The 18,433-nt window shown below is 36.7% G+C and overlaps 1 protein-coding gene across 7 annotated transcripts in view; it reads right to left on the reverse strand.

Moving 5' to 3' along the window:
• Nucleotides 1–18,433, reverse strand: part of rufy2 (RUN and FYVE domain containing 2) — a 30,185-nt gene that overhangs the window by 7,532 nt on the left and 4,220 nt on the right. For 3 of the 7 annotated variants that reach the window (XM_028015514.1, XM_028015513.1, XM_028015516.1), the window contains exons 3-14: nucleotides 13,277–13,450; nucleotides 11,972–12,089; nucleotides 9,132–9,233; nucleotides 8,912–9,035; nucleotides 7,919–7,983; nucleotides 7,761–7,826; nucleotides 7,614–7,683; nucleotides 7,400–7,501; nucleotides 6,048–6,164; nucleotides 5,865–5,957; nucleotides 5,274–5,348; nucleotides 5,091–5,188 (exon numbers count right to left, since the gene is read on the reverse strand). In XM_028015514.1, coding sequence (XP_027871315.1) covers nucleotides 5,091–5,188; nucleotides 5,274–5,348; nucleotides 5,865–5,957; nucleotides 6,048–6,164; nucleotides 7,400–7,501; nucleotides 7,614–7,683; nucleotides 7,761–7,826; nucleotides 7,919–7,983; nucleotides 8,912–9,035; nucleotides 9,132–9,233; nucleotides 11,972–12,089; nucleotides 13,277–13,450 — 1,204 coding nt within the window. Of the gene's footprint in view, nucleotides 1–976; nucleotides 2,547–5,090; nucleotides 5,189–5,273; nucleotides 5,349–5,864; nucleotides 5,958–6,047; nucleotides 6,165–7,399; nucleotides 7,502–7,613; nucleotides 7,684–7,760; nucleotides 7,827–7,918; nucleotides 7,984–8,911; nucleotides 9,036–9,131; nucleotides 9,234–11,971; nucleotides 12,090–13,276; nucleotides 13,451–17,572; nucleotides 18,275–18,433 lie in introns of those variants that run through there. The other 4 variants (XM_028015517.1, XR_003595252.1, XR_003595253.1 and 1 more) reach the window with 4 other exon arrangements.

Consider the following 18,433-nt stretch of genomic DNA (forward strand, 5'->3'; position numbering starts at 1 on the left):
CAGTGTTTGCAGAAGTAAACATGGATGCTAATGGTGAAGCATCGCTAATATATTTGAAGTTGTTGTCCGACAGGAGCAGCATATTAACAACTTAATCTTCATTATCGTCCGTCGTGGTTGTTTTTCTTCCCACTTGCGAGTATCAGGATGCAGAATAGTGAGATTTGTCGAGTATCAGTGACATTCAGGTCGCATTTTAATCGGATACCCAGGTGGTCTGGGTCAAAATCGAAAAAAATCCAACCTGTGCTGTTCAGACTGTCATGAAAAGCTCAGATACAGGTCGCATTACGTAAAATTTTATTTTTTTTTTTAAATCGGAATTGGGTCACTTCATCCTGTGGTGTGAAGCAGCCTTGGGTATCCGATAGGTATCAGATTCAAATGCGACCTGGACGTCACTAATACTCGACAAACGTCACTATTCTGCATCCTGATACAACAACCATGATGGACAATAATGAGGATTAAGTTGTTAATACGCTGCTCCTGTCGGTCAACAACTTCAAATATATTAGCTTTGCTCCACTGTTAGCATCCATGTTTACTTCCACAAACACCGAGCGCTTCTTCTTCTTCTTTATGGCGGTTGGCAAAACACTGAGAACGCTCTCTATGTGTGCCGTTATTGCGCCCTCTACTGGGCATACGGGACACTTTCAGGTCGTTTACAGGTCACACTGGAGATCACAGGTCGCATTTATCTGGAAGTGTGAACGGCGACAGACGACGTTGGGTCATTCAGGCTGTAGTGTAAACGCAGCCTGAATGTCCTTTACTGGCACAATCATCTCAGCCCAACCAACATAAAATAAAAAGTAAAGACATCACTTTAACGTTTTTACACTTTGTCACTTCAGTTTGTTTTACTGGGATTTTATGTAACATTTTAGTGAAGTGGAACGACAAGAATTCATGTTTTTTCCAAAAAAAGTCAGTACTTTGTAGAATCACTTTTTAATTGAATTACAGCTGCAATATTTTTGAATATTTAATCCAATAAGATTCTCAGTATTTGATTTAAAAAAACACTGTCTTCACATGTCTCCTGATGTTTTTTCATTACACAGGTTTTTGCATGTGGTCTAAAAAGCTAAATTTAAATATCTTTAAACCTGTAAATATATTTTTAAATTATAGATTGAACTGCGTTCTGTGAAACTTTCAATACTTGTAGTTTTGTTTTGTGAACCAACTTGGCTTTAAACTTCTCCACAACTTCCTGTCTGACCTAAGAAGCCGTTTGTTCACTAATCTTAATAACATTTTATTTCTAACACTTTACATGTAAATCTCAGTGATATAAAATGAAAGGAATTAACCAATGTAAAAACAATAAAAAGTTATTTAAAATACGAGATCTTAGAATGATTTCAGTTCTTCTTTAAAAGACTGAAAGCCAGGCCTGTCATGATAGAAGAAGTTATTGCGATAAACAATAATATTGATGTTTTGAGTCCATTTTCAACAATGGTAATGGCATAAAAATGCCACAAAAAAAAAAAACGTTTCAAAGATCAGTAAATTTTAATTAGTTGCTGTAACAGACTGCTATCGGAGATCCTATATGCTAGCGTTTGAAAAAACTTTGACAAATCTTGAATAATCGAAATTTGACTTGAGTTTTAATTGTCCTTTGGAATCAATAAACTGATTGAATTTTAATTTAACACTAGAACTGGAAGACATTTTAAATTTGCAAAATTAATAAACAAAAACAACAGAAACATGAGAACAAACAACCATGCAAATGGAAATTATTGAGCTCATTTTAGTTTAACATACGATTAATTGATTTATAGCTTAAACTGATTATGTGTCTTTTCAGTATGATTGGATTAATTTCAGGAGTTTCAGAATAAAGTTGAATGAGTTCAAATGCACGCCACACTTTTAAGATTTACATTTGTTAAAAAAAAAAAAAGAATAAATAAAGTGAAACCATTTCTCCATTTCATATTTATACACGACTTTGTGTTGATTTGTCACATAAAATCCCAACAAAATTTCTGATTGTTTTTCTTTTAATGTGACAAAATGTAAAAACCAGCCGACTCGCCCCACAGTTTGTGTTCCTACTTAACATTGACGAGAAAAAAATTTACATTTCAGAGACAAACTTTCTCCCTGCATATACGCTGACCACTGTGGTTGAGTGTGTTGCACATGTGACTGAATATATAAGAGGTCTAGTTCATTTATATAAGCAACAATCAAACCGTTCAAAAGCTACACGACTTAAACATCTGATCATTTCTCTGAAAGCGACGTCAAGAGACCCGTCTGAAGCCGCGGCTCGTCTCAGGAACCAAACCAAACATGCAGTCGGGGGTTTCACCCGTTTCTGTGGCGCCTCTGTTGCCCCTAAAACCATTTAATTACTGTGAAAGCTAAACAACAGGAATGTAGTTTGGAGTCCAGTGAGTTACTGGTGTCCTCAAAAGGAGATGTCTTTGACCAGCTTGTACTGGTGCTCTGTGTCTGTGCTGGCACACTTAACAAATGACATGGCAAGAGTTCTGGTCTGGCTGAGCAGATCTTTATCGCTGCACGAGGGGAGCAGAAACCAGGGAGGGGGAACAATCAGACGAGGTTTCAGGGGAAGCAGAATGAATGAAACGGGGGAAATGGGATGAACAGAAAGGAGGGACGAGGGAGGAAAGAAAGGAAGAAAGGATGTCAATACATCAGTACTCTAACGCGGCCCCGGTCACACTGAACAGCTTTGACTTTTCAAGACAAGCACAGCAGGAAGTGTTAATGAAACACAGGTTCCTAAAACTCTGATTTCAGGCTGCAAACATGTTGGTTTCACTGGAAATACTGGAGCGGCGGCTGATGGAGAAGAAGGGAAATGTGATGTAGAGAAACAGATGAACGAGACTACGTCTCACAAAATCTGTTTAGAAAGAAAAGAGCTGGCGCACATTACCGTCGCGACAGATTCAAGGTTAAAATAAGATTTTAAAAAACTAAAAGGTAAAATTTATCCCATATGAGCGGGGAGAGAGAGTAAACTGTAAAAAACCTACAAAATAATGAGGATTTTTGGTCCAGTTTCTAGTGCAAATACCTTAAACTTGAAATAAGACAAAACTATCTTTTCAGCAAAATGTCGGAGCTTCTATTAAATCAATAATGAAACTTGAAAACGTCAAGAAATATTCCTGAACAATGAATTATCCCAGTAATTACTGCGATAAATGATAATATTGTTTTGAACTAATTTTCAATTAATATAGATCTGGAAAAAATAAGAGTCCACTTAAGTTGATCAGTTTCTCTGATTTTACCATTTGTAGGTAAAAGATCGAGTAAAGTAAACTTTGTCCTTTTATTCTATGAACTACTGACAACATGTCTCTGAAATTCAAAGCAAAAATTTAGTATTTATTTGCAGAAAACGAGAAATGGTAAAAATAACAAAAACATGCAGAGCTATCAGACCTCAAATAATGTAAAGAAAACAAGTTCACATTCATTTAGAAACAACAATACTAACGTTTTACCTCAGGAAGAGTCAGAAATTGATATTTGGTGGAAAAACCAGGAGGTTTTCTTTCAGAGCTGCGTATTTATAACGTCATAATTCAAGTTTCCCATCTCAAAGGGGAATAAATTTTAATTTTGTTAAAAGAAAAACAAAAAAACACTGAAACTGGAAAATATTTTAAATCTTCAAAATAAAACCAAACAATCAGAAACCATAAATAAAATGGATTAAAATATCTCTAAACAAAATGACAATGAAAACTTTATCAACAATCTGATATGTAACGACGGCGTTTGACAAAATGTAATGTTTCAATTGTTTACTATGACTTTGTATTTTTGTGTTTTTATGATATAAAGCAATTTGAATTTTTTTTTTACAAAAATGCAACTTTTATCAAAATATAAAATTTTATCAAAAACTTTGATAGAATTTTGACAAGATAAAAAAAATTGAAATAAAATTTGATTTAAAAAATCTGAATGAAAATTATTGCGCTCACATTAATTTATTATACAATTAATTGATTTATTACTTGGTTCCACTGTCAGATCGTTTCATTTATTTTTACTTTTTCATCAATATTAAAGAAGAACTATTTCTTGCTAAAAAATGCTTTTTAAGTTATTTTTGTCATATTCCAGTGTACTGGGATATGTGCACTGGAAACTGCACCAAACTAGATTCAGTGTTTTTGCAGAGTGATAGACAGTAAACAGTGTGTGTCCGGCCTGCTGAACACTTAGAACCAATCACATCACAGATAAGATGGAGAATTAACCAATGGGGAGGGGAGGAGGGCGGGACGGACCGAGTGGACTCTGTAGGGACGAGGAGGGAATCGTGAATCAACAAACCAGCATACATGTCGAGAATGGAGGACTTCATTTGAGCATGCATGAAAATATCTGCAGTTTATCTTTTTATGAATGAGAAATGGAGGACAGCAGGGCTTTAATCGTCAAATATTCATGTTTAATCACATATAATGTCTGAAAATGACTGTTTTATTTCCCACAAACGGTGCCTCAAAATGCCACTTTTACATTTTATGTCTACCCCTGGATAAAAAATGAATTAATTATTTTCTAGATACTCTAATAAACACTTTAAAGAATAATATTTAAAAAACGTTACATTTAAAGAACTGATGGAGAGTGAAAAACTGTGGATCATTTACCAACATCAACCTTTCATGAATTAATTCAAAATATAGGTTAGATTTTTCTGAATTTTACTTAGACCAATCCACTGTAATCTGATGAATCTTAATTTATTTTAAGGGTTTTTATTATACATCTTTATCCACATATGAAGGGTGCTGATACGATTTACTCAGAACAAAAGTAAGAAACACATTTTAATTTTATAAATCTCATATTTAGTGAGTCAAACACCAGACTTTGAGGACCGGCGTCCGGCAACTTGTAGGTGTTTTTCAGCTTCAATAAAACTGAATCAAATGAGCAGGACTTTGAAGAACGTCGAGGAGTCAATTAAGCCGCTTAATTAAGGCGTGTTAAACCAGAACAACTTCTTAAAGCCGCAGTACACCAGAGAGAACCAAATAATCGATGAAAGCAGCAGAAAGTCTCACCTCTGCTCCAGCTGCTTCATGGTGGCGGTGATCTGATTGGTCTTCTCCTCCAGGCGACTGATCACGTCGTTCTTCTTCTTCATCTCCTCATCAGACGACTAAACGGGAGACAAAGAGCTGCTTTCACACACAGGATCTATCGCTTCCTAAAGGAGGGGTGTGTGTGTGTGTGTGTGTTCATACCTGCATCTTCTGGTACATTTCTACATTGATGGCTTTCACCTCATCCAGCTGATGCCTCAGTCCAATCAGTGTGTCCTGTTCATAAAAAAAACATTTCCCATCTCCAATTATCAACAGTCACAATAAGCAGAGGACCAAAACATTTACTTAAGAGTAGAACTACTACAACATATTTGTACTCAAGTAAGAGTACAGAAGTATTTCGTAAAAAGTCTCCTCAAGTACCGAGTAACTGGTCAAATTATTAATCATTTAATATTTAAAAATTACATAATCAGACAGACAAAAATATGAAGTGGAATTTTTTGTATTTTCAGGGCAAAAATGACAATAATTCATTTACAAAACAAAAATAATAAAATCAGGCAAAATAAATGTTTCCAAAGCAGTTTTTTTTTCAAAATAAAACTCATAAAACTTCAATAAAAACTGCAGGTGTGTCTTTGTTTGGTGAATTTTTGGTTTAATCATTCAGTGGGTAGAAAATCCAGACATTTTACTCGAGTAAAAGTAAAGAGTAGCAAAAATACTCTTAAAAGTATATTTTTTCAAAAAAGTTACTAAAGTGAATGTAACCAGTTACTATCCGACCTGTTTTTCATGAATGTCTTTCTCCAGAAGCTTCATGGCCAGCTCCATTTCCTGTTTCATGGACACCTGCGCGACCAGCTCGTTCTCCACATCCTGAGAGCACCAACAGGAAGAACATGCGACCTGCTGGTTAATTCACCTCACGCAAATTTAACGAGTCCATTACACGCAGCCCGGTCTGACCTGTCTGAGCTGGCACTCTTCTTTCAGCTGCCTCTGGGCCTCGTTGAACATCTCATCCAGACCCTGACGGGACTGCTTGTAGGTGTCCCGCTCCAGCGAAGTGTCGCCCTGAGTCACCTGGAGGGATAACATCAGGATCCGGTCACACGGCTGGACAATGTGGCTCCAAAAGCAAAATTATCCAGGCGGAGATTTGAAACTTAGGGCTCAACGAGTTAATTGCAAGAATATAGGCATAATATTAGCAGAATAAAGACACAATTTTACAAGAAGAAGTCATTTTAATAAGGAAAAAAATAAAATAATAATAAAAAAAACAATAGAAAACTATTTAAGAGCTTTGGTGCTGGTTAACAGATTCATGCTGCTTATTCTTAACACTTTAAAATGATTCCAAAGAAATGAGATACAGTGAACCCTCGCTACACCGCGGTTCACCATTCACGCTGCTTCGGGGTTTTTTGTGCAGTTTTTTTTTTCACAGTGCATTGTGTTCTGCGTCCTGATTGGCTAAACAGTCTCTGCGCTTCTTCTCTACCTGTGTGCCAATAACGTTACGGTATTTAAATGTACGTAATACAGCTTGGGAAATTTTGGCAAATATTTTTGCCCAGAAGAAAAAAGAGCGACAACAACTACCGATAACCATGTTCTTCTCTCGATAAAACACACCTGCACCACAGGCTTCAGAAGAATAAGCCACCAGAGAGCGGAGTCAGGCCGCAGCGTCACAGTCAGAGGAACAGAGAAATACTCAAGTCACAATTTGTCCTACTGTACTTTGTATTGATGACTAAAATGATTATTTTACTGTAACTATTTGTAAGAAAGCGTAATATTTATTTTAAAAATGCTTGGGCCTGAAAACAGGTTTTGTTCTTTGGTTTCAATGTAGAGTATTTAATTATGCTGTATAATAATTGTAAAAAAATAAAGGTAGCTAATTCACAGATTTACTGTATAAGCAATGAATAGATGAAATGAACTTTAAATTTTAATAACAGTATTTTGTGGTACTTTCTGTATTTTTTATTTTTATAATGTAAAAGACTTTCAACTGCTTTGTTGCTGAACTTTATTTGTACAAATAGACTTGATAAATTGTTGCACTATAAAATAAAATATGTCAAAATTGAGACTAAAAACAATTAAAAAATTTCCCAAAATCTGCCAGAGCCCAACAATCATAAACACTGATAAGACGAACAATATGTTTTATTCTTTATTTCCATGTAAAGACCGATGGAGCAGCCTTATCAAGTGTTTTATCGGTACTGTAACCAGTTTGTGGTAAAAGCTACGACAGTTTTTCCTTTGGCTTCAGTTTAAGCTGCAACAATATTTCGTTTTACCTCCAGATGATGTTGCGCCTTCATCAGAATCAGGTTGTTTTCGCTCCTCAGCTGCTGGTTTTCCTCCTGCAGTTTGATGATGTTGTTCTTGGCTATGGCTAGCTGCACACACACACACACACACACACACACGCGCACACCCCGTCACCGTGACAACGCTCACTCTGTCACTAATTTCTGGAGTTTACGTTTGCTGTTATTTAGTATCCCTCACCTCCTCTATGAGTTTGGAGTTTGATTTCTCCAGCGAGTCGACTCTGCTGTGGAGACCGTGAACCGTGGAGCTAAAAAAGAAAAAAACATTTTAAAAATAATGCGACGCGTCAAAAACATATTTTTGATTGGAGAACCAAAGCCTTACTTGAGCTGCCGATTCAGTTCTTCTACGTAGTTCTTCTGATCTAAGATGGATGCTATCTGGCTATTCCTGTTGCCATGGAAACAGAAAAAAAAAAAGAAAGCCAGACTCGTGAGTCGGATGCGGAGGCTGCGTGAAGCGGCGACGGTGAGCGGCTGTACCTCTCCTCGCTCCTGTAGTCATCCATGTCGTTTTTCAAATACATGGAGAAGTCGATCACTCCGACCTGAAAGAAAGGAGAAGATCAAGAAGCAAATGGAAAGTAATTACATGACTCACTTTACTCGGATTATTAAAAAATAAACATTTGGATATTCTGTAGTTGAAATTCAGCTTTAATCAGATGAAATCTTACTGAATGCACTTATCTAAGGAGCATAAAACATGAGAAATTCAGAGCACTGAAAGAATCCTCACGTCTTCTTAAATTGTTCTTACTTGCCGTCATATTTAGTCCCCTTTACTTTGAGCTTATTACCGTATTTTCCGGACTACAAGGTGCACTTAAAAGGCTTTAATTTGCTCAAAAAATGATGCCTTACAAACTGGAACGCCTTACATATTGTTCTGGAGGAAAGTTTACGTATGAAAAAAACGTTCATTAGCATTAGCGCCTTATAGAAAATCCGGTAAATATTTTTTATATCTTAAATGCAAATTGTATACATGTTTTGTATAATTTTGGCTTATTTACTGCTCCTACTGTGTTCCTTCAGCAAAATGGCCTTTTTGAGTCTGTAAACTCCAGTTGAAGGTTAACGGATTACTAAATTGATTATTTTAATTATTATCTCAGTCCTACTAATCTTTTTTTAAGCGTGCTATTTTCAGAGATAAAGGTAAATGGGTGGTGTAAAAATATTCATTTTACTGTTTGATGGGGTTTTTTTCTTATTTGTCAGGACATTATACATTTATTCATGTTACATGCATTTTGCAAAACTTACATAGATTCTCTGATTTTTTTAAAAAAACTTGAATTATCATACAGACATAATAATAGAAAAATAAAATAAATAAAAAATAAAAAATAAAGTATTTTACCTACAGTATCTATTTAGTGTAGCCACATGACGGGTCCATTACATCATTCTACACATTATGACGTTTTTAGGTCCTCCACTGGTTTGATGGCGTTTTAAAGCCACAGTTACCTGAGAGTCCAGGTCCTCTCCTTTCACACACAGGTTAGCGTCGATGACGTTCAGGCCCACCAGCAGGCCCACGATCACCGCCCCCTCCTCCTCCAGCATCAGCGCTGAATCCTCGTAAAAGTCGCTGAGGATGGACATTCGACAGATTCTCACCAGGAGCCTTTAACGAAGCGCCGCGGTCAGAACGTAGGCGGCGGCGTTTTGTTTCTCCGGGTCGTACCTGAGCAGGTCTTTCCTAGTGATGAGGAGGCGCAGGTAGTCGGCCAGCCGCTTCTGCATGAGAGCCAGGCGGAGCCAGGCTCTGGCCCGGCCCAGAGGAGTCCTGCAGAACACAGAGGAGCTTCTCTCTGCTGACACTGAACAACAAACCTGACCAAACTTTATTCAGACACCAACATGAGAAAACTTTATTAATCTGACGATGATTTCTCTTTTTCTTTACATCTGCTGTTTATTCTGTATAATTATATTATAGTTATTATTCAAATTCTCTAAAAAACTAATTTGTAGGTTTTCATTAGCTGTAAATAAATAATAAATTATTTAAGTAGGTATTTATTAATTTAACTATTTATTATTTAATAAAAATAATTAATATTTAAATAACTAAATATTAATTATTCAATTGTAAAATTAAATATTCATTTAAATAATTAAACAATTTTAAATAATTAATGTATTTAATTAAATTATAAAATATTTTTTAATAATTATTGAATTAAAAAAGCAGTTAATTTATCTAATAAAATAAATTCATTAAATAAATTAAATATTGTGTATTGCACACAATTATTTGTGTGTAATAATTCTATGTTAAATATTTTAATTTCTTTAACTGAGTTACTGAAACGTATAGAGAACTTTTCAATTGTATTACAATTTATGAAAATACAAACAGGTTGTAGTTTTTCCAGGGTTTGTAAACTTCAAGCACTTTTCAAGGTAAAAATCAAACTATTCCAGCACCAAACTTTGGAGATAAAAAACAAAACAAACAACTAAAAAGAGACCGTAATTCACTATTATGTATGTCGATTATTACTGTTCTTGTCATATGTTGTGACAGTTTTCTGCATCCTCCAGCAGAGGCAAGGAAAACTGAAATGTAACAAATAGTTTTAGAAATGTCTCTCACACACAGCCTGAGCAGCTGACTGGTGTGAGAACACGAACAAAAACAATTTCAGTAACGTTTAACTACACAGCAGCCTTTAATTTAATCACACAGATCAATAACACAATGAGCCATTAGGAATAATGAATATTCAAAATAACATTAAAAAAATTTCCTTGTAATTTTATTTGGAAGTTACCAAATAGAAATAATTTTGGTGATTCTATCCTAAATTGAGAAAAGTTTAGTCTGATTTAACTTCAGATATTAGAAGTATGAAAATATCTGGTTTTCCAAATTGAAGCTTTTAATCCAACGTTAGACTGACATCATTACAAAACCACAGTTTGAATATCAGCGACTTTATGCAGAATTCAAACACTTTTCAAACTCTGGAGACATCAAATTGAAATTCAAGTATTTTCAAAGATTTAAAGCGTTTAATTTTTTTGTGTGTTTGTAGTTTTCACAGAACCATTCTAAAGTGTGTGAAGCTTTTCGTTCTGTCCGACTCAGCACCACCAAAAGGAAACGGACCGGGCCTCCAGCAGACAAACGCACAAATGTTTCTCATTTTGCTGATCAGAGAAACAACGAATATTTCTCACTTGGTTCCTGTCTGCAGAACCATCCTGTCTGCAGAACCATCCTGTCTGCAGAACCATCCTGTCTGCAGAGCCCTTGACGTCAAATCATTTTCCTTTTGGACTCTTAAAGGGCCAGAATGTATTGATAAGACCATTTAACGGTTAAAGTATCAATAAATAACTGTTTGTTTCAGCATTCCATTAAAATTAAATAATACTGAACACCTTCTCACACTGATTGGTCTGTCTGTGATTTTCTGACTATTTTTTCACAATAACAAATTTTGTTGGAGGATAAATTGTCCCAGAGCTTATTGCGATAAACGGCAACATTGTTTTGAGAACATTTTCAAGTAATATAACAGAAAAAATTGCATAAAAATGCAAGAACACATTCTAAAACATCAATAAACTTTAAATTCTAAGGAACATTTAAACGCTGGAACTGGAAGACATTTAAAATATTCAAAGTAAATATAGAAAACAACAGAAACAACAAATAAATCATTAAGTCTATATAAGCAAAAGTATCTTTCAAGAAAGGGATAGTTGAGACCAAACACCAGATGGAAGATTTTTATCAGTCAATATTTGGTAAAAGAAAGAAAAATAATAAATCCAGCAAATGAAAATGATTGAGTTTCTTTTCATTTGTCATGCGATTAATTGATTTATTGTTTATCTTGACAGGCCTAATTGTTTCTGTGTATTTTTGCATTCAAAATCACGGATTTTGTGTTGATAATTTACAAGGAATTTTTACGATATTTGCAATCATGTTTGATGTTAAACATTACTTTTCATTACTCGCTATATCAGTTACATATTATCATATGACATCAAGTAAAGCTGAGGCAGCAGTGACTTCAACCTAATGTTTTTGCAGTAAAATCCAGAAGAAATTTGGAGATTTGTTGATTTGTGAAAAACTGGAAAGACTTATTGATGTAATCTGGAGTCTAGAGGGCCACATAAAAAGCTACAGCGGGCCAGATTTGGCCCCCGGGCCTTAAGTTTGACACATGTTTTCTACGTCTTTCTCCTTTGAAGTTCACTCAGGTCAAGAAACTAGCAGTCACTTAAAGCTGACAAAGGTTTCACCATCTACCTGATGGTGGTGCATGTATGTATTTATTTATTATATACATACAGTCACACTTTTATACAGTGTGACCGTATAAAAGAGTAGCAGGGAAAGGAAGAAGTGAAGCTGAAAGGTGAAGTGAAAGTAAACAACACAGGTACTTCCCTGAGCCGGATCAGGTCACAGTGTCATGTTACTTCTGTTTGTGAGCCGTTAATTGTCGCAGATTAGCAGTGAGTTTAAACAAGCGTGTGGGGGAGGAATTTAATCCTTACTTGAGGCCGGGAAGGTCTCGAACAGAGGCAGAGATCTCTGACGCTTCTGGACACAGCTTCTCCACCAGCTCCAGAGGACCCCACAGAGACTTGCTGAAACCCAGGAAGGACTTCTTCACTGGGAAAGCAAAGAGAAATAAACGAATGAGAGGAAACTCTGCTAGGGAGGGTAGATAAGTCCAGGGATTCCCAAACATTTCCATGCCGAACGCCATTAGCTTCTAGTCAGGAAGACCCTTTTAAGACCCACAGGCAATAGACACACAACGTAAACTGTTAGAATTTATTTTCCCACCATTCAGTAGGGCTGGAAGAAATGGCTGAAAAATTTATCAAAATATAAGCATTTCATATCAGTCAATATCAATAACTACTGATTAGTTTTCTGTTTCAAATCACATAATTTTTCCTGTTTTATCCACAGTTTTCACTCCACACCATTGTTATTTTATTTTTATTTTTAAGCAGTTATGAAGCACAGTGGTGAAACCTTAAACTGCAGCTGCGCCAGTTACTCAGCAGGTTGTTGCTAGGTAACCAAAGAATGAGTGAGCTAGTTGTTGCTAGGTAACCAAAGAGTGAGAGAGCTAGTTGATTCCACCAACTTTGCTTACTTGGCTGTGAGATGTTAAGCGGCTAAAGTCTTTCCTCTGCCTAAATCTCCCAGAATGCTGTGCGGTTCTGGATCAGAGTTCTGTAAAATTACTGATTATTCCATCAGACACATTATCTATCGATACTGATCACTTGTCTATCGTGTTATTGATTTATTGTCCAGCCTTTCTGGTTGGTAATTATTCATTTCGTTTAATGCTGCCTCATACTTTGTGATTTTAGTTTGCCATGAGTTCTGTTTAAGAAAATATTATCAGGTGCGTCATGACTTCTGTTCATGTCATAATATACACTCAATGATAAGAATTTTCACCACAATCCACTGTTTTTATTATAAAAAATGTGTAATATTTTAAATTAATCACAGATCAAACTTTATTTTATCCCCACTTAGGGCTTCTTCTTGTCAAAAACATGTCAATTTTGCGCTTGCTATGCTAGTTTAAGGAGCAAAGCAGCAATTTGACTGGCAGTCGATGAGAAACATAAGAATGGCAAAAAACATTTATTTAATTTAAATTAATAATCATTTATTTTTGATTGAAAAAGCAATTAAATGTTCTAGAGAATGTACATAATATTTTTTTTTCTTGCCTTCCCTCCAACGTTCTGAGACTAACCCCTTTGAAAAACCGCGGCCTCGCCCACACAAACAGATCCGAGTCTCCGTACTGCTGCTGCCTGGCTCACCTCGGAGGCCGTGCTTCAGACAGTGCTCCATGACCACGAAGAACTGCTGCAGAGGCGGGTAGTCCGAGTCCAGTGTCCGGCCGAAGCTCAAAGCCGACTCGATCAGGCCTTTGATGCTGAGCTTCGCCATGTTCAGCAGGTTGGCTCGCTCCATGGCCATCGGGTCGCGCATCGCTGTGGAAAAAACGAGCCGCAGTTTAAATACAGCTCTAGAAAAACTAAGAGTCCACTGCACTGAGCCCCATTGAAAACCTCCTGGTTATTCCACCAAATATTGGTTTCTGATCTCTTCCTGAGTTAAAACATTAGTATTGTTGTTTCTAAATGAATACAAGATGGTTTTCTTTGTTTTATTTGAGGTCAGAAAGCTCTGCATCTGTTTTGTTATATTGACCATTTCTCATTTTCTGCAAATAAAAACTAAACTTTTGCTTTGAATTTCAGAGACACATTGTCAGTAGTTCATAGAATAAAAGAACAATGTTCATTTTACTCAAACATATACCAAAAGAGTAGAATCAGAGAAACTAATTGTTTTAAGTGGTCTCTTAATTTGCTCCAGAGCTGTATGTTGGGTTACACTTTACTGCTCAAAAAGTACCAAGTTTGGCTTTTTTATCAAAGTATACCAAGATCCAGAGGTGGGTAGAGCACCTAAAAACTGGAATCAAGTAACCGTAGAACTGTTTTAACATATGTTTACTCAAGTAAAAGTAAAAAGTAGCCATCCAAGAAATTACTCAACAGTAAAAAAAAGTATTTGGTAAAAAAAAAAAGAAAGAAAACGTCAACTGAAGTACTGAGTAACTAATCTAATTATCAATCATTTAGTACTTAAATATTACATGATAATATTGGCCAAAATATAAAGTTAAGTGGAAATGTTGGTATTTTAAAGACAAAAATGACAATAATTTATGTATGTAACAAAAAAAAAATAAGGCAAATAATTTTTTTCCAAATCAGTTTCTTTCAATATAAAACTCATAATTTTTTAATAAAAACTGCTGGTGTGCGTCTGGTGAATTTCTGGTTTAAACATGTTTGTTTTTCATTCAGTGGGTAGAAAATCCAGACATTTTACTGAAGCGTAGAGATACTTGATCATATTTAACTGAAGTAAAGGTAAAAAGTAAAGTGTAGTAAAAATACTCCTAAAAATACATTCTTATAAAGAAGTAACTCATGTAAATGTAACTAGTTACTACACAATTCTGCCAAGATCTAAAAACTGAACATTTTGAAAATGTTAAAAATATTTAATATTTACTTAGTGAGATACCAGAGAAAGATTAGGACTGTGCTGCCCCTCCCCTACTTACTGCTGCACACTCATCCAAGCTGTTTGCTTCAGACTCTGGGACTGAATGAATTTATACTCAACAAAAAACCTGCAGATTTATTTACTGGAAGTGTGTTTAAGACACTGTAAGAGAATATCCTGAACTGCCCTTTAAAAACCCACCATCATTTCCTGTCCCAGTTTGAGGAAACATTTATGTAACGTTTCGATCAACAGCATGATTTTGTTTTCCAGTGAAGCAAACCTTCAGGGCTTCACCGCAGAAACACGAAACCCTGCCAAGTATTTTTGCTCTAGTTTCTAGTGCAAACATTTTAATACACTGCTAGCTTAAAATGTTTTGTTCCATTGTTACATTTATAACTGCAAGCATCTCATAAATATTAAGGAATTATTGACTTAAAACAAAAAGCTTTTTATAAGTTACTTTTGTCTTATTTCAAGTGTTCTGAGATATCTGAACTGCAAATTAGACCAAAGACACTTGGTAAGATTTTGTGATTTGCAGTGCGGACATTGTGGTGCGCTTTTAAACGCTCCACACGTGAAAATGTGAGTTAATGTGTAGCTAAACAAACCAGAGGACAGAGCAAAGTCAGGAGACGCCGTCGCAGCAACAAGTTGGCCTGCAGGCAGAAAGGCAGTGATTTCTTAGACGGAAAAATGATCAGCGGTCAGAACAGAGAAGCTGCTGGGAGCTTTGGGCACAAACACTTAAACTAACATGAATTTATGGAAACAACATTCATACATGTACAGCTGCAGCTGAAATGGCAAGATTTAGATCAACGTTTATACCTAAACACAACAACAAGTAAAGTGTCTGGACTTTAAAATTGGTGTTCGCCCTCCAGTCTCACTGAGCCTGAGCTGTTTAGCAAGGAAGAACGGGCATAAAAAATTTCATTACTAGATCTGCAAAGACTTAAAGACTTGTAGCTGGAATTAAAACAAACAAAAAGAGAAGTCAAAAGCCATAATATTCCCCCCTTTTCATTTCAAGGTTAGGCACTACTTTGTGTTAGTCTGTCAAATAAAACTTCAACAAAATACACTGAAGAAATTACTACTTCCTCAAAGTACTGCCTGCAACTCATTGGTCTTAAATAAAAGGAAAAATTAATTCAGCAATAAATCAATTAATTGCATGATAACTTAAAATGAGGTCAATAATTTCCATTTGCATGGGTTATTGTTTCTCTTCTTTCCAAGAAATGCAGGGTTTCCCCCAGTGTATTATAAGCCTGGCAGGCCACCAGGCTTCATTTGGGCCCCCACCAGGCTTAACATTGATTATTTATTTAAGATTTTTTAAATGTTTGCATTTATAAGATTTTATAGTTTGTGTTCAGGTATTAATCTTCCAATAACACATAATTATCAAGTGATATTTTCAAATTTCCTGTCAACTTTAAACATTTTTTAATGCAAAAACACGTTGGGCTGCTGGATGAGCTGGTGAGCGCCGCAACCACCAGGCTGAGCAGGTTTTCTGGGCAAAACCTTTAAATGGATGACAAAAGGCTTCAGCCTGGTGCATTTCTCTCTACTAGCCCCTTTTTTGAAGGATAATTTTGTATTCAGATGCTTCATAATAAGCTTTATTTACTGTTTCTGTTGTGTTGTTGATTCATTTTGATACAAAATCAATTTAAAAAAAGATTTTTATCAACGCAATTTGATTTGGTTCATTTTGAAAGCAAGTTTGTGGTGAAGATGGCGACAGCCTGCAGGTTAAATTTAGCTCAGAGTGAGAGGTGCTGCTGCTGCTGCTGAGTGAGCAGTAGTTATCGGTGTTTGTAGTTTAAACAGCTGAATGACACAGCGTGAAGTGTGTTAACCCCAAGAAACAGCATTTCTGAATGCATCATGTGAAGCCTCGAGCAGGAAGCATGAGACCAGCACTGATGTGTGAAACATCAATTGGTCTGTGGTGGTACTGGCCAGACCCAGGAAATATGCAAGTTAAGCGGCTGCTTATGGTCCCCCACATCACCAGGGGGCCCCCAAGAGCACCAAGCTGGCATGGTAAAAATATATATATATTTAAAATAATATTGAATTATACAAACTGAATGCTATTAAACATGGAAAAACATTTTCTGTATTGCTTTTATAGTTGTTATGCAAATAATGGTTAATATCTTCCTGCTGCCACAGTTGGGGAAATATAAGGTTTCAAAGTTGTTAACTTGCTTAATATCAGTTTCATATTTATCAGCTGATGTTACTTTCCAATAGTTAAAATAATATGGCACGCTTAAATACCAGCCTGAATTTCAAAATTCAAATATTTTTATTTTAGTTTGTTACTCCAGTAAGGTTAAAATCAATAACCATAATTACACTGGCATGATGTAAGCTAATTAAAAATCATGCTAGTAACAGTAGAGAAGTTAAATCCAGTAAATCCTCGTAAAAGCTTGCGGCCGGACAGCGCACACGGTAAAAAGCTCGCAGAGTTCAATTGGTTTGTTTGGATCAGACAGATCCAACTAACTGATGAACCAGCGCAGATTTCTCTGCAGATGCGGACCAGGATGAATTTGTGAGGCTCTGCGTTGAGACTCGAGCGGGTAAAGTGCTCGTAATTAAAGTAGAGTCGTTTAATTTCATTTATTATATGTTATTGGGGCCACAGTCAGTGGTTTTTGTCGCTACGGAGAAAAAGTTAGATGTGTTCATCTGGTTTATGTGATGGGATTCACAGTTCGACTAGGTGAATATTAACTAAACCGCATAAAAATTGCATCTGAATAACCTGTGTTAATATGATTATAACAACGGGTAAAAATAGTACATGGCAGATATGCTGTCAGTCAAAATGACGGACAACAAAAATGTCTAACAAGACCTCTGATGGGGCCCCAAATTAAAATCTGCTCAGGACCCCAAAAAGGCTTGGATCGGCCCTGGTGATGATGAAAAACTAGACAGCAGGAGAGAGAGGTGCCACAATTTCATTTAGCACAGCCCCATAATGCATACTGTACCTTGGACAGTCCAGTCACCAGGAAGGGAAGTCCTGTGTTCCGACACTTTTGGAAGGACGTGAATGCTTCCTGAAATGGTCTCTGATGCTTTCCTGGCTAAAGCGAAGATAGGAGCCTGCCATCGCCCGTCTCCCACACCACCACCTCCTCCACCTCTCCCTGTGCTGCTGCTGCTCGCCTTGTCCCCTGCACCTGATTTCTCCTCCTGCAGCCTGAGGATCCCGAACACCTGGCCTTTCTCCTTGCTGCTGTCCGCCTCGGACAGAACCAGGTCGTGCTCCGCCGCAGCAGCAGATGCCATGTTCACGGGAATATTATCAAAGCTAGCTGAGCTCCGTGATGTAAAAAACACACTAAATTATCCAGCTTCTTCACTTAGTTAGCTAGCGAGTTAGGTGAGCATAGCAATAAAATGTCCGGGATCCCACCGGTTAAATGACGACATTGGTTTAAAGAAAAATAAAAAATAAAAAAAAATCAGCTGTCCACAAAAGTCAAATAACACCGAGTTTACCTACATGATGACCGCTAACACCTGCTGTTACGGCGCAGCAAACAGGTTCGCACAAAAGGTTTCTTTTCCGTACATCTCGGAGGTGTACAGATTTGTTTACAGCCAGCTAACCAAACCGACAGTTGGCGTCTCCCCGGTCCAGCAGCTGCGCCCTGTGAGGAGGCGGCGTCAGGAGGCCCACGAAGCTCACAAAAGGCAGCGAGCAGCACTACGTCATTATTTACAGGCTGCCGCCGAGCTGCTGCCCCCTGCTGCCGGAGGTGGGAACTGCAGGGAGGGCGCTACTTCAACCTGAAGCTTTCACATATGAATTATTGAAACTTCACTCAGTAGGGTTTTCAATCAAC

This window comes from Xiphophorus couchianus, chromosome 4, assembly GCF_001444195.1.
Source record: "Xiphophorus couchianus chromosome 4, X_couchianus-1.0, whole genome shotgun sequence".
Lineage (NCBI taxonomy): Eukaryota > Metazoa > Chordata > Actinopteri > Cyprinodontiformes > Poeciliidae > Xiphophorus > Xiphophorus couchianus.